Source organism: Misgurnus anguillicaudatus, chromosome 7, assembly GCF_027580225.2.
Source record: "Misgurnus anguillicaudatus chromosome 7, ASM2758022v2, whole genome shotgun sequence".
Taxonomy (NCBI): Eukaryota; Metazoa; Chordata; class Actinopteri; order Cypriniformes; family Cobitidae; genus Misgurnus; species Misgurnus anguillicaudatus.
In genome coordinates this window covers 40536546-40548901 of record NC_073343.2, presented here as the reverse complement: position 1 = coordinate 40548901, position 12356 = coordinate 40536546, and the positions used below count along the sequence as shown (strand labels likewise).

Sequence of the window (12356 nt, the reverse complement as noted above, 5' to 3'; positions counted from 1 at the left end):
AGTAAAGTCGCTGGTTCTTTGATCGCCCCCTGGTGGCTGGCTGCAGTGCAAGTCATAAACCCCGCTTTCTCAATGCAAACGAACGGGACTGGGATCTACATAAAAAAATTATTTACACTTCCAATAAAATTTTTCGAAAGATGGTTTTGGTCCTTTAGGGAAGTTGTCATCACGCTGATATAAGTTCAATTGTTCATTTTTGTGATGTTTCATTTTAGCTAGTCATTTATGCTAGAAACGGGGCGTGTCATTATGATTGGCGTGGTTGAATTCAATTCATTACATTGGAAGTAGGGATGCATAACGTTTAATCGCGAATTAATCTTTAGCAGAATAAAAGTTTTTGTTTACATCATATATGTGTGTGAACTGTGTATAATAACTTTGTTTAGATAAATGCAAACACATTCATGTATATATTTAAGTAATGTTTACATGTGTATATACATCTGTATATTTATGTATAATTTATATTATATATAAATACAAATATTTAATATATAAAAAAATGTCTTAAAATTATATATGCGTGTGTGCATATTTATATATAGATAATTATTATTCACAGTTCACACATATATATGATGTAAACAATCGCGATTAATCGTTATGCATCCCCAATTGGAAGGAAGCGACGTCGCTTCATCCATCTTTTTTTACAGTCTATGATTTGAACACACCCCAAACTCTGAATGTCAGAATTGCAGGTTGGTATTACAGAAGTTAGAATTAAGTGCCCTGATGAATGTCAACATGAAATGAGGGTGTGATGGGTAAACCTAATATAGGAACCACAATTTAATATATTATTTCAACATGTTTGTATTTGTATTTATATATTGCAGTCAAAACAATAAATATCCTCAATTCAAACATAACTGCAGTGCAGATGTAGTAGATGCAGGAAGAAAAGCAAAAATCATCAAATTTGCCTACACTTGACAAAAGACAAATTACACTGAGAGTTAGCCAATGCCCACAGGGAATGCAGCACACGGTACACTTCAAAACCCTGAAGATAGAGATCTTTATTTTCATCCACCACAGATACATGGGCCCGATCTACAGTAGGTGTCTGCTGTCCCAAAGCTCTTGACTTTATACATCACCTAAACACGTGACATGCAATAAGCGATGTTATAGGCCTGAGCACTCACCTCACCCATGACCACATATTTGCCATCAGGAGAGAAGGACAGGGTGGTGACAGTTTTCCTGAGAAGCAGACAGAAAGGTTTTAGTGCTCACGACTCGAGAAATTTCCTGTTCGTCCAGTTATCTATTGCCTGTCACTATTATAACAATGACTTCCATTGTCCCAAATATAAATCATAATGATCACAGATATGAAAAGGTGATACTGTATTTCTGCCTTTAAACATTAAAATATTGTATAAAAATGCACATATCACTAAACTTTTACTATAGGCTTGTTTACAGAAGAATTAAGGTCTCACCTGGAGCTGTTGAGAATATGATGTTGTTTATTTTTCTTAGGATTCAGTAGCACCACCACACACCTTTGAATAAAAAAAAAAAACAAGTGGTTAAATACTTAAGCAACATCTTGATTCAATTGAATAAGGTACAGATTTGATTATTGGGATTTTATACCAGCCATAACTTGGAAAGCATCTTTTGCAGCGATTTTTGTGTGAGCATACCAGTGAACACCCCTGACCACTCGATGAGTTTCACGTCTTTGTAAATGAAAGTTTAATGCATTTTAGGAAGGATTGTTCCAGTGCACCTATACACACATTATATAGGTGGGAGGTGACACAAGAAAACCCGAAAACTCTCGGGCCAGCATCATATGTCCAAATCTCAGTCAAAACCACTCTATTTCATCACAAACAATCTGAAAACAGGGCTTTAAGTGTAAAATACCGAACTTGTCCTATAAATTTAAATTAGGATGCATTTTCTCAAAGTCTAGTTTTAGACAAAAACAAGTGAAATTTTAAGTGAATGTGTGCCTTAAACAAGCAAAAAATACTGCCAATGGGGTAAGAAAAAATCTTTAAATTTTGTCTTAAACACTTTATTCTAGAAAAATTCATGAAAAATATGCTTAGCCCATTGAAATATTTTTTTTACTTGTTTTAAGAAGAAAATCCTTTTTTTTGCAGTGTGTTATGCCTGTATTTGCAAAATTTCAAATTTAACAGTGTATCATTTATTGAGTTTGTTAGCATGTTGATCATAGCAGATGCACCAAGAACGACACATTTTACATTGCATTTGGCACACTGTAAAAAATGATGTTGAATAAACATATATTTTTATTTTAAATTAACTTAACAAATTATGTTAAAACTTAACATTATTATACTGAAAAATGTTTATACTGAAAATTGCCAAACTAACCTATTTATCTTTAATCTTAAAAATTAACATTAAAGCTGTCAAGCTGTTGATTATGTCAACTGATCACACGTCAAAACTTAAAATACTAGGTCGAATTGACTTTAAGTTGTTAGTACCATGGTACTTTTTAGAACTACCTTAGAGTACGATAGTTTGTAAATATAAGAATATGGTTATTATTCATGGTTTTATGCCTACCATCTGTTACCACTGAATAACCATATACCGTTTTGTACTGGTGGTTTGTGTATTTTCTGTCTGCTGTCTTTCATCTCTCAAATAAAGGAAACAATCTCAAACCTTTTAAAGACCTAATAACAAACATAAGTCTTTTATATGTGTTTAAATGGAAGTAAAGTGGAGTGACTCTTATGAAGACTGTTTGAGACAATGTTGGGTGTGGAAAAGTCCTGCAGTGGGACCAAAGAAAAAAGAAAAGGAAGGCAGCTAAACAAACATAATACAGTGGAAATACGTCATGACTTTTGCAGGATCTTTTATATTTTGCAGATCAAAAAAACGTCTATCAGCAAAGTCTACGCCAGCGCTTTTAGCTCTGAGAGACTGTAAGTAAAAACTGCAAAGATGCAAATAAATAAAATGCTGAAGCTTTACTAAAAGGAAAATGCGGATACAGAAGCGTATGCATTTTTACAGTAAGCCAACATAAGACTTATATCTACTCAATTTCTGCCATTTTTTAAATATCATCTAAAGAAAATAGATGAATAAATCAGTCAGTAAGACAGGTCTTTAAGCTGAAGCCAGAGACAGGGACATGAGAAGCAGACAGGCCTCTGTTGATGGCAAGTAATACCATTAATGGATTTCCTGCACTATATATAAGGTAAGCTCCTGATGGGATTGACAGGACTTGGATCAATGACTCTACAAGACTGTCGTAAGAATGTCTGTCTATACGTTGTTTCATTACACAGATAAGCTGATATGATAATCAGTGCAGACTCAGCAAAAACCTGACCTTATGTTTAAAAATGTGGCTGCGCGCCAGTCACTAACACAAATGAGAGTTTGACTTCCTGAATATTTTGCCTTGCAGAACTTATTGCATCAAAATATGCCATTAGGTTTCTGGCATTAAACTATATTTATTTTGCCATAACCGCAAAGTGTACATTTTTATATATTTGTAAACACATTTGAATGCAACATTTAGTGAAATGAGCATCAATACTGCACCATTAGGGGCGGTTCCCATTTCGCGTCTAAATCCGAGCAGAAAACGTGACCGTCTGTTGGTTCTTGTCACATGACCTGCAGTGCGCTTGCTCGATGCGGTGCGAACGCGACTGGAAAAAAACGAGCATGTCGCACCACGTGCGTGTCGCAACTGCGTCGCTTCCATTATGAGCGCACATACTGCACGCCTACATTTGAAATAACAAATGTGAGCACGCAAAACGCGCGAAATGTGAATCGGCCCTTAGGCACTTTTCTGAACTTTTTTTCATGGTGTAAGAATTTTTTTTCTCATGAAACGTGTCTAGAAAAACAAGGTTACATTAAATGGTCTCACTAACTCTTTCCCTGCCATTGACGAGTTATCTCGTCAATGAAGAGAAAACATTTTCCTGCCAATGACGCTTTCATGATGAGTTTTTACGGTAATCTGTAATTCCGCTATTATCCACCAAATGGCGCTCTTACCCAATTTATAAAAGACTGAAGCAAAAACTAATTTAAAAAATTTTAAACTACGTGTATGTTTTGATAATCGTTCTGAATCTGATCTCTAACAGAAGTCCTTTACAAAAACGCAATTACTTTAGCTTTTTGCTAAAAATTTTGTATTTTTGAAGAAACCTACCCATATTTGAGAGATATAATAAAAGAAAACAAATGAAGATAGGATGAAACTTTTTTCCTATTTGTTTGTTTGTTGTTAATGCTGCGTACAAACCAAACGCGAAGCATCACACAACTTTTGTCGAACAGTTTTTCAAATCGTGAAACATCACCTTCCTTGCTCTAGATTACTTGTGAGATTTAACTTTATGTCATGCAGATTTTTCGCATTAAAGACGCGTTTTAGGTGAATAGCGTGTGTTTTCGCAGCAATTGTGTGGGGCGATGCGAATTGGGTTTGGATCTATTTGCGTCTTTGCATTGACTTTGTATGTAATATATTTGCGCAAATCGCGGAATTTGGTTTGGTGTGTACGCTCCATAACGGTTTAAATAAGAATATCGAATTTCTTTGGCTGGATTTTCAGAAACGCAAAAACATAAGGCAGTTTTGTTTGTTTCACAAAAAACGAATGGAAATAAATAAGTAATTGCTTGACACAATATAGTGTAATCATTATTGTTTAGGTCCATTTAAATGAAAGCATGTTTTGACCATTTTTAGAGCTCAAACTATGATTCATCTTCAAATCTGCAGACACATTGTGTTTCAAAACTTGAAACGGCTCACATTTTTACTTTTACTTACACACTTGGTGCATTATTGTGACATACAGTGCATTCAAGGTATACATTTTATCAGTGTGTGTTTCAAACCCATGACATTTGTGCTGCTAATGCAATCCTCTATCAATTGATCAACAGGAGCATTTTTTACTCACACAACCAGAATCGACAACAACTCTTCTAACCAAAACAGTTTCAGAATTAATCAATAGTTATTGGTTAAGAATGCTTGTTCACTTTGACAAACGACCTCTAGATCTCATTGCAGCGTTAAATCTCTGCATTGGGAAAACGTGAACAGTGTTTCTCTCTGAAGGACAAAGCTGGAGGGCAGAACAACCAAACCCTCAGAGATCTCAAATGTGTTCATACAGACTTCAAACAGATTCATGTTATGAAAACCTTTTGTGAACTATTTGACAAAAGTTTTTAATAAATAAGCATTAAGTAGGCTCACACAGAATCACGCATATTTTCGTCAGAAATATACAGATTATGATTAAAAGCTGATAGGACACTGTGGAAAGCTATCAATATTTCTGTATGTGCTGACTTCATGTGTACCTACTAATAAGTGAGCATCAGTTTTAAGGGCTTTGTATTATATGTCATTTGACTGTCATTTTGTAACTTCACAAGAAAAAGGTAAAGTCGCTGCTAGATATTGCGCAAAACAGTGAAACGTAATCACCATGGGTCTTCAGTCTATATATGTTGTCTGTTTTTTAACACTCAGCAGGGTCACATGTGCCATTTGCAGAGAAAAAGCTGATCCAGCTCATTATCCCACCTAGCAGGGAATCGAATAAGCCAAGTCAAGTGTAGCAGTGCATGGATCAAATAAATGACTGCAGGCTTTGATGATTAGGCAACCAGAACTGCAGTCCATATCACACTGCAGTCCATAACCAACTAAATATAAACCAAATATTAAATAGAAACTTGTTTGTTCCCGTAGCTCAATTGATAGAGCATTGCATTAGCAATGCATGGTCGTTGGTTCGCAGTGAACTGCAAACTGATAAAACACTGTCACTTTTCCAAATGCATGTACATTAAATGCATGCAATGTAATTAAATGGAAACAATAAATTGTATTTAAAAAAGTTAAAATAAATTGCGTTACCATTGCAAAATTAAAAAAATATATACCTTGTAAAGCACTGCGGGTCGCTTCGAATAAAAATGTCTGCTAAATGCATGCATGTAAATGTAATTAGCTCAATAAAAAGTGTACATGGAAATCAATAACAATCATTTCTCTTTTCAACAAGTTTCTGAATATGTATCATTCGTGTCTACAAATGGTGTAAAACAAGTTGCAGATTTGAATACTTAAGGTGATGGATTAGTAAAAGCAATCTTAAAAATAGTTGATGGTTAGATATGTCAATCACAGATGGATGAAATGAGATCCTGTGTACTGATTAAATACTTCAGTCTGTAAATGGCATCAAGCGAATGTCCTAAAGTGATTTAACAAGCTAAAAGTTGTTGTACAACAGGGGCTATAGATATCTGGATCTTAAACAGCTTGTGTTATGGTCTCAGGTTTCACAACTGTTTTGAGTGTGTATGTGTGTGCGTGTACGTGTGTGTGTGTGTGTGTGTGTGTGAGTGTGTGTTTGTAGGGATCAAGATGGGGCATATCAAATGTTGTGGCCAGTAAATAGTGGCAGTTGTAGTTTTGCTCCATCTGGTGAGTGGGATAAACAGGTGGTCAGGCCGAATCTACACACACGTTCGGCGCCTGTCACGGTCCAAGACCTCAAGGGGTATTGCTTTCCAACCCTAAGCCATGTCGTAAGAATGGCGGCTATTAGCAGAATACCCCACAGATCCCCTAATCATCGGGCAGATGGCTACCAGAACAACCTAATCCAGAAAGCTTCAGTCCAGCAGTGTGCTTTTAGAGAGAAGGGAACTGGGTCGAAGGGAGAAAAGCAATGCTTTCTTAGGGGCGCGGTGCACTTGCGGCATTATGAAAAGTTGAGATGTTTTTAACCGGATGCGGTGCGGACACGCCTGGAAAAAGCTTGCGCGTCGCACCGTGTGGGCGTCATGACCGCGCAGCTTCCATTATGAGCGTGCATATCGCGTGCCTACATTTGAAACAAATTTGAGCGCGCAAAAGACACGAAATGTGAATCGCCCCTTATACTGTATTTCAGCATTACAGATGGCAATTCAACTGCAATTTATATATCTACCAATTAAGATTGTTGTGGTATTTTATAGGGATGCACCGAAATGAAAATTCTTGGCCGAAACCGAAAAAGAGGAAACCAAGGCCGAAAAACCGAAACCGAAACACCGAAATAAATTATTATGCCAACTATAGTACAAATGCATTTATGGCTATTACTGTATACTAACTTTACTAGGGTGTGTGATGGATCACAAAACTCACGGTTCGGATCACATTACAGTTTTTGAGGCACGGATCGGATTATTTTTCAGATCAGCAAAAAGGGTGTGGGGAAAATCTAATAACAAATAAAGAAATTGCAAACATTTATTAAAAAAAACAAAGTTGCACATTAATAAGGGCTAACATTAGCATTAGGTACAGAAATCAAATTAAATGAGTCATAACACTGTCTTTATTGTATAAATTAAATATATTATTATTTTTAGAGGTACAGAAGTGATTTTCTCTTTGTCTTGGGTTGTTTGATTAACATTAATGGCACAGACTTAAGTAGGTTAATTGAGGTTACTGTCTCTTTAGATAAGCAGAGACTCTTCTGACTGTAATCTATACATACACTTAAGACATAAACAAATGTTTTTATTAGAAAAAGAATAGTTTGGAGATAATTTTGTTTATATGTGCCCTGTCAATAACAGAGAGATTTTACGTTCGCTTGTTTGCGTCTCACTCGTGTGTGCACTATTGAGGGCACTTAAACGCGCGCGCGCGCAGAGACTGAGGGCGAATCCCAAACAGCGCAGCATAAAAACGTTACGTTGTTTTTCATTGCTTTATTCTGCAAATGTATGTTAATGGACTACAGTATGAGACACATTTGCGCGACTCTCTCTAAAATTTACACATCAAGAGTTCTTGACGCATACATGTTGCTTCAGACAAGCACGTGCAGGTTGCGGTTTCTGTTTGCGTCATCACAACATTTCGGCCGTATTATTTCGGTGATAAAGGTCTTTCTGGTGGCCGAATATTCGGTGCATCCCTAGTATTTTATATGCTTACTGATCACCAAATTATGCAATGTTTTATTAGACATGCTGTTTTGATTCACTTGTTATTGTGACATCACACTGATAAAGCCCCATTCATGGCCATTGACCAACACTCCTGCATTACCATAGTTTCCACCCTCAGAAAATCAGCTGTACAATTAGTATTTTCATTAGATTGTGTTCAAACTCAAAGGAATCAGATCTATTTTAACTGAAAGCTCCCACTGTCCCTTATTGCTCTCACCCAAATAGGGCATTTTGTGCATGCTATAATAAATATTTTGAGCTGAAACTTATATTACATCTTGTAAAAATGTGCATAATAGGTGCCCTTTAAAGTGACAATCTGTACACTATGCTAATGGCTTGCATTCATTTAAACAGACTCACCTCCCGCAGTGTCCTTCAAGGGCATTATTGATGTTTGGACCTCAAGAAAATTGTTACCTCTCTGTGCGTTGTATGTAATGTTTTTATTTGTGTATCTGATGAAGAGCCTGCATGCTTGAAACGTTAATTAGACACTATGCAATAGTTCTTAATAAAATCTTTTGATACTTTTGGAAATTTGGTCGAGCACCCAGCTAAGATTGATGTGCATGCTTTTGCCTGCTTTTTGTGTGAACAAATGAACCATTCTGACATATTATGACAATATTCACGAAAGTCACTTGATTCACTTCCAAATAGCCAAAAACATGAACAACACGACTTGACTTTTAAGTAGGCTGTCAGCCTAAGCTTCTCTTTAATGTAAAATCGGTGTAAATCCACTTTTTAACATTTTTAAAAGGATTTTAGGATTTTACCCTAACATGATCTGAAACACGAATGAGTTGCAAAGATGCGAAGATGTTCCTGTAGGTACCTTTAGACTGAGATATCATTAGGGAGTGAGTGTTTGTGTGTGTGAGAGAGAGAGAGAGAGAGAGAGAGAGAGAGAGAGAAAGAAAAAGAGAGAGAGCAAGAGAGACAGAGCATGAATACTGCAATGCAGCAAAGAGACCACACACACACACACACACACACACACACACACACACACACACACACACACACACACACACACACACACCACAGCAGTACTTCAAAATCAACCTCTACTCATCTCTCTTTTTCATCCATCATCTTCCTTGCTTTAAATTTTCTCACAATCATACATTTAGCTTTACTGACCCACTTACTATAGCCTGCGGGAAAGGGAGAGAGAGACAGACAGAGAGAGAGCCTGACACACTGACACATTTATCATTTAAATGCTTATAAAAGGATGGATTAGTAAAGGAGGCTAGTGAGACATGAGATTATTATGATAAACAACCTCGGATATTTACACTAAATTAAACCTTTGCTTTAGTACATGCAGGGCTCGCAAAATCCCTGGTAGCCATTCGGGCAGGCACTCTTCAGTTTTGGTAGCCCGAAATGAATTCAATACCTCGAATAAAAAAGACATTACTTTTAATGTAGAATATTGAGACAAAACATCTATTAAAACAAATATCAAATAAAATAATCAAATTACAATCATATTTGCTTTTAACTAAGCTGAAATATCTTCAGATTCTGAAATATTGACTCAAGTCACAGGTAAGAAAATGCCACTCGACGTTGAGGGCATATCACAGTTGTGTTCCTCAATTAGTTTTCACCCCAAGCCAAATTTTGCCAATACAAAGGCTACAGGGCCACTGACCACAATGTTTGCTCTGCTATTCTTGTTGTTGTTTTTGATGCTGTTTTCTTTTTTAACAAACAAAAAATCTGGATTTCCATGCAAGCTAACTGTTCCTGCTCATCTCCACACTGGATATAGACTGTTTCATCGGCGTACGTGCGTTTACTTCCGGTTTCTGTTTGTTTAATGGTCTGACTAGTTGCTGTTTTGTGTACCTATTAGGGATGCTCATATTGACCGTTTAACCGTTAACCAAAGGTAAGAATTTATGACCGTTTAACATTATCAGTTAAAATAAAAAAGTATTTGTTAATACATGGTGCGTGTCGTCATGAGCCGACAGACATTTCGCCACTTTTTCTATCTTTAATTTGTGAATGTCCTGTAAATGACACAAATTATTGCTGCCCTGACAGTCTGATAAAGTAATCATTTGTATGAGAAATCATTTGTATGTGTGTTTGGAAGCTGAACGGAGACGCGCGCGTGTCCGCGCAAGATGACGCGGTCCGTCTCGCGCGCATCCGGACAGACGTTCGCTGATGCCCTCTGACCCTGTCCATAAACACTCTCTTTTTGCACAAACGGAGAAAGACGACGCAAAAGCAAAACTTTCTGAAAAGCATCCTGCTTTAGAAATGACCACTGTGGTAGATGAAACGGAGACAATCTGCCCTTTTTGGATATTAATCCACTGGACTTATCGCGTGATTTTTAATAAGGTAATGTTGCGTGAATATCTGATAATTTATGAATCCTGGTTCTGTTGTTGATCTGTCGCTGCTGTTTGCACGTTCAAATAAAATCTTATGTTTTTACTAGTTCACAGAAAACCCTCAACTGTATTTTTACTAAATGAAAATTTCATATTAAAGTCTTATCAGTTAACGGTTAATGTTCGGTTTAGAAGCTACGGTTGTCGGTCGGGAAAATTAACTGATATGAGCATCCCTAGTTCCTATGTAATCTACGTGTTGTTTATTTTGCTTGTTTATTTATTCTTCGCAGAGTTTACCAGAAGTTAAGTGATGACCAAGAAAGCCGCGTGTTTATGTTGTTACTGCTAAAACCGTCTATACTTACCATTTAATAGTGGTTCAAGGGGTCAGAAAACTCACAGTTTGGATCATACAATGTTTTTCCAGTTACAGATAGGATCATTTTTACGATCAGAAAAATAGGGGCTACTGTTGCTTTAAGAGCGAGTTCTGCACGGAGTCACATACTGTAGTCTTTTTCGCTATTCAGGATAGTGAAAGTAAAACGCAATTTAAATAACTGATTCCTAAATTACATACACCATAATTACCCTTCCAAATCTGTGAGAAAATGCATACGCATTTAAATATATTTGCCTTCCTATAGACCCCTTCAAGGTTTGTAAACATTGAATGACTATCGGGTGCGCGCGCAGCATGGGGTCAAACTGTTCATACCATCCAGGCTTTATAATTTAATCTAACAGGGCTGAAAAATTATGACTTATCTCAAATGAAGTAAGCAATACAAACACAAGCCTCTTTGATATTTGCATTGTTCCAAACTGCACGTTAATTGCTTGCAGCCGCAGATGTTGTATTTTTTTGTTTTTGAGATTCTGCATGAATCGCGAAAACTTAACGGAAGACCTGGTGCGATTTTCACAGCCCATGACGTAAGTAGGCATTTTTGACGATACCGAATAATACGCAATTCAATCTGCTGTAATGGCTTTTCTGACCCCGACATGCGCAGTGGGAACCGCCTGTGACGTGAACCGTGAAGGGGTCTATTAGTCAAGACAAGCCCGACGGGCAGGAGCGAAGGTGAATTTTGGTAACCCGACTGCAAGGCACAATAGCCCCGGGACGTTGGGCTAGGGATTTTGCGAGCCCTGAATGTATTGTCCATCAATATTATTTTTCGAAACATGTATGCATTATTCACATTGACTGGGAATTATGGCTGGGAAATTCATTGGTAAAACTTGTAAACACACACTATTGAAAGTTAGAGATTTAGTTGTAATAGATAGATTTGCACAACATGACCAACCAAAACCACTTGGCCTAAAGCTGAAATCTCAAAACATAAGATAAGAATGTGCCAACCAGCTTCCAGAATCTACATCTGGTTTTTCCTGTATTTCCTGAAGGCTGTGTCCTTAAACACACTAAAATGAACTGTCCACCCCTCACGATGACACTTACACAATAATGTTCAACACAGCCTAATATGGAGTTTTACAGTAAACACTGTAAAACATTGTTAGTAAGACACGTCTTGTGTCTAAAAGGCTCAAGAGAGGACTGATGCTGGACATTTATTTAATTACAAAATCTATTTAGATACGATACGTTATGCAAACAACATAAAAAATAAATAGAAACACAAAACGGCTGCACTATAGCCCAACAGGTGATGCTGATTGAAAACCAAAATAGGTGCCACTGGAAATGAGATACGTATTGGCTCCGTACCAACTTTTATTAAGTTAGTAAGTTTAAATTAAATTTTTTTATTCATTTTGTGTGTAATGGTCAGCTATGCATTGTTATTATTTCAATTAGATGATAAGAAATGTTATGTAAGATAAACTGGAAAACTGCTGCTATCACTTTACAATACCTGCATTACATACAGTAAATACATTATGAATTGTGTATTAATTTCGACTACAGTAGCAAGCAAC

General features: G+C 36.7%; 1 protein-coding gene across 4 annotated transcripts in view; it reads right to left on the bottom strand.

Moving 5' to 3' along the window:
• Nucleotides 1-12356, bottom strand: part of mapkbp1 (mitogen-activated protein kinase binding protein 1) — a 57035-nt gene that overhangs the window by 35303 nt on the left and 9376 nt on the right. For all 4 annotated transcript variants that reach the window (XM_055172735.2, XM_073869986.1, XM_073869985.1 and 1 more), the window contains exons 3-4: nt 1458-1520; nt 1158-1215 (exon numbers count right to left, since the gene is read on the bottom strand). In XM_055172735.2, the coding sequence (XP_055028710.2) occupies nt 1158-1215; nt 1458-1520 (121 nt within the window). The remainder of the gene's footprint in view (nt 1-1157; nt 1216-1457; nt 1521-12356) is intronic.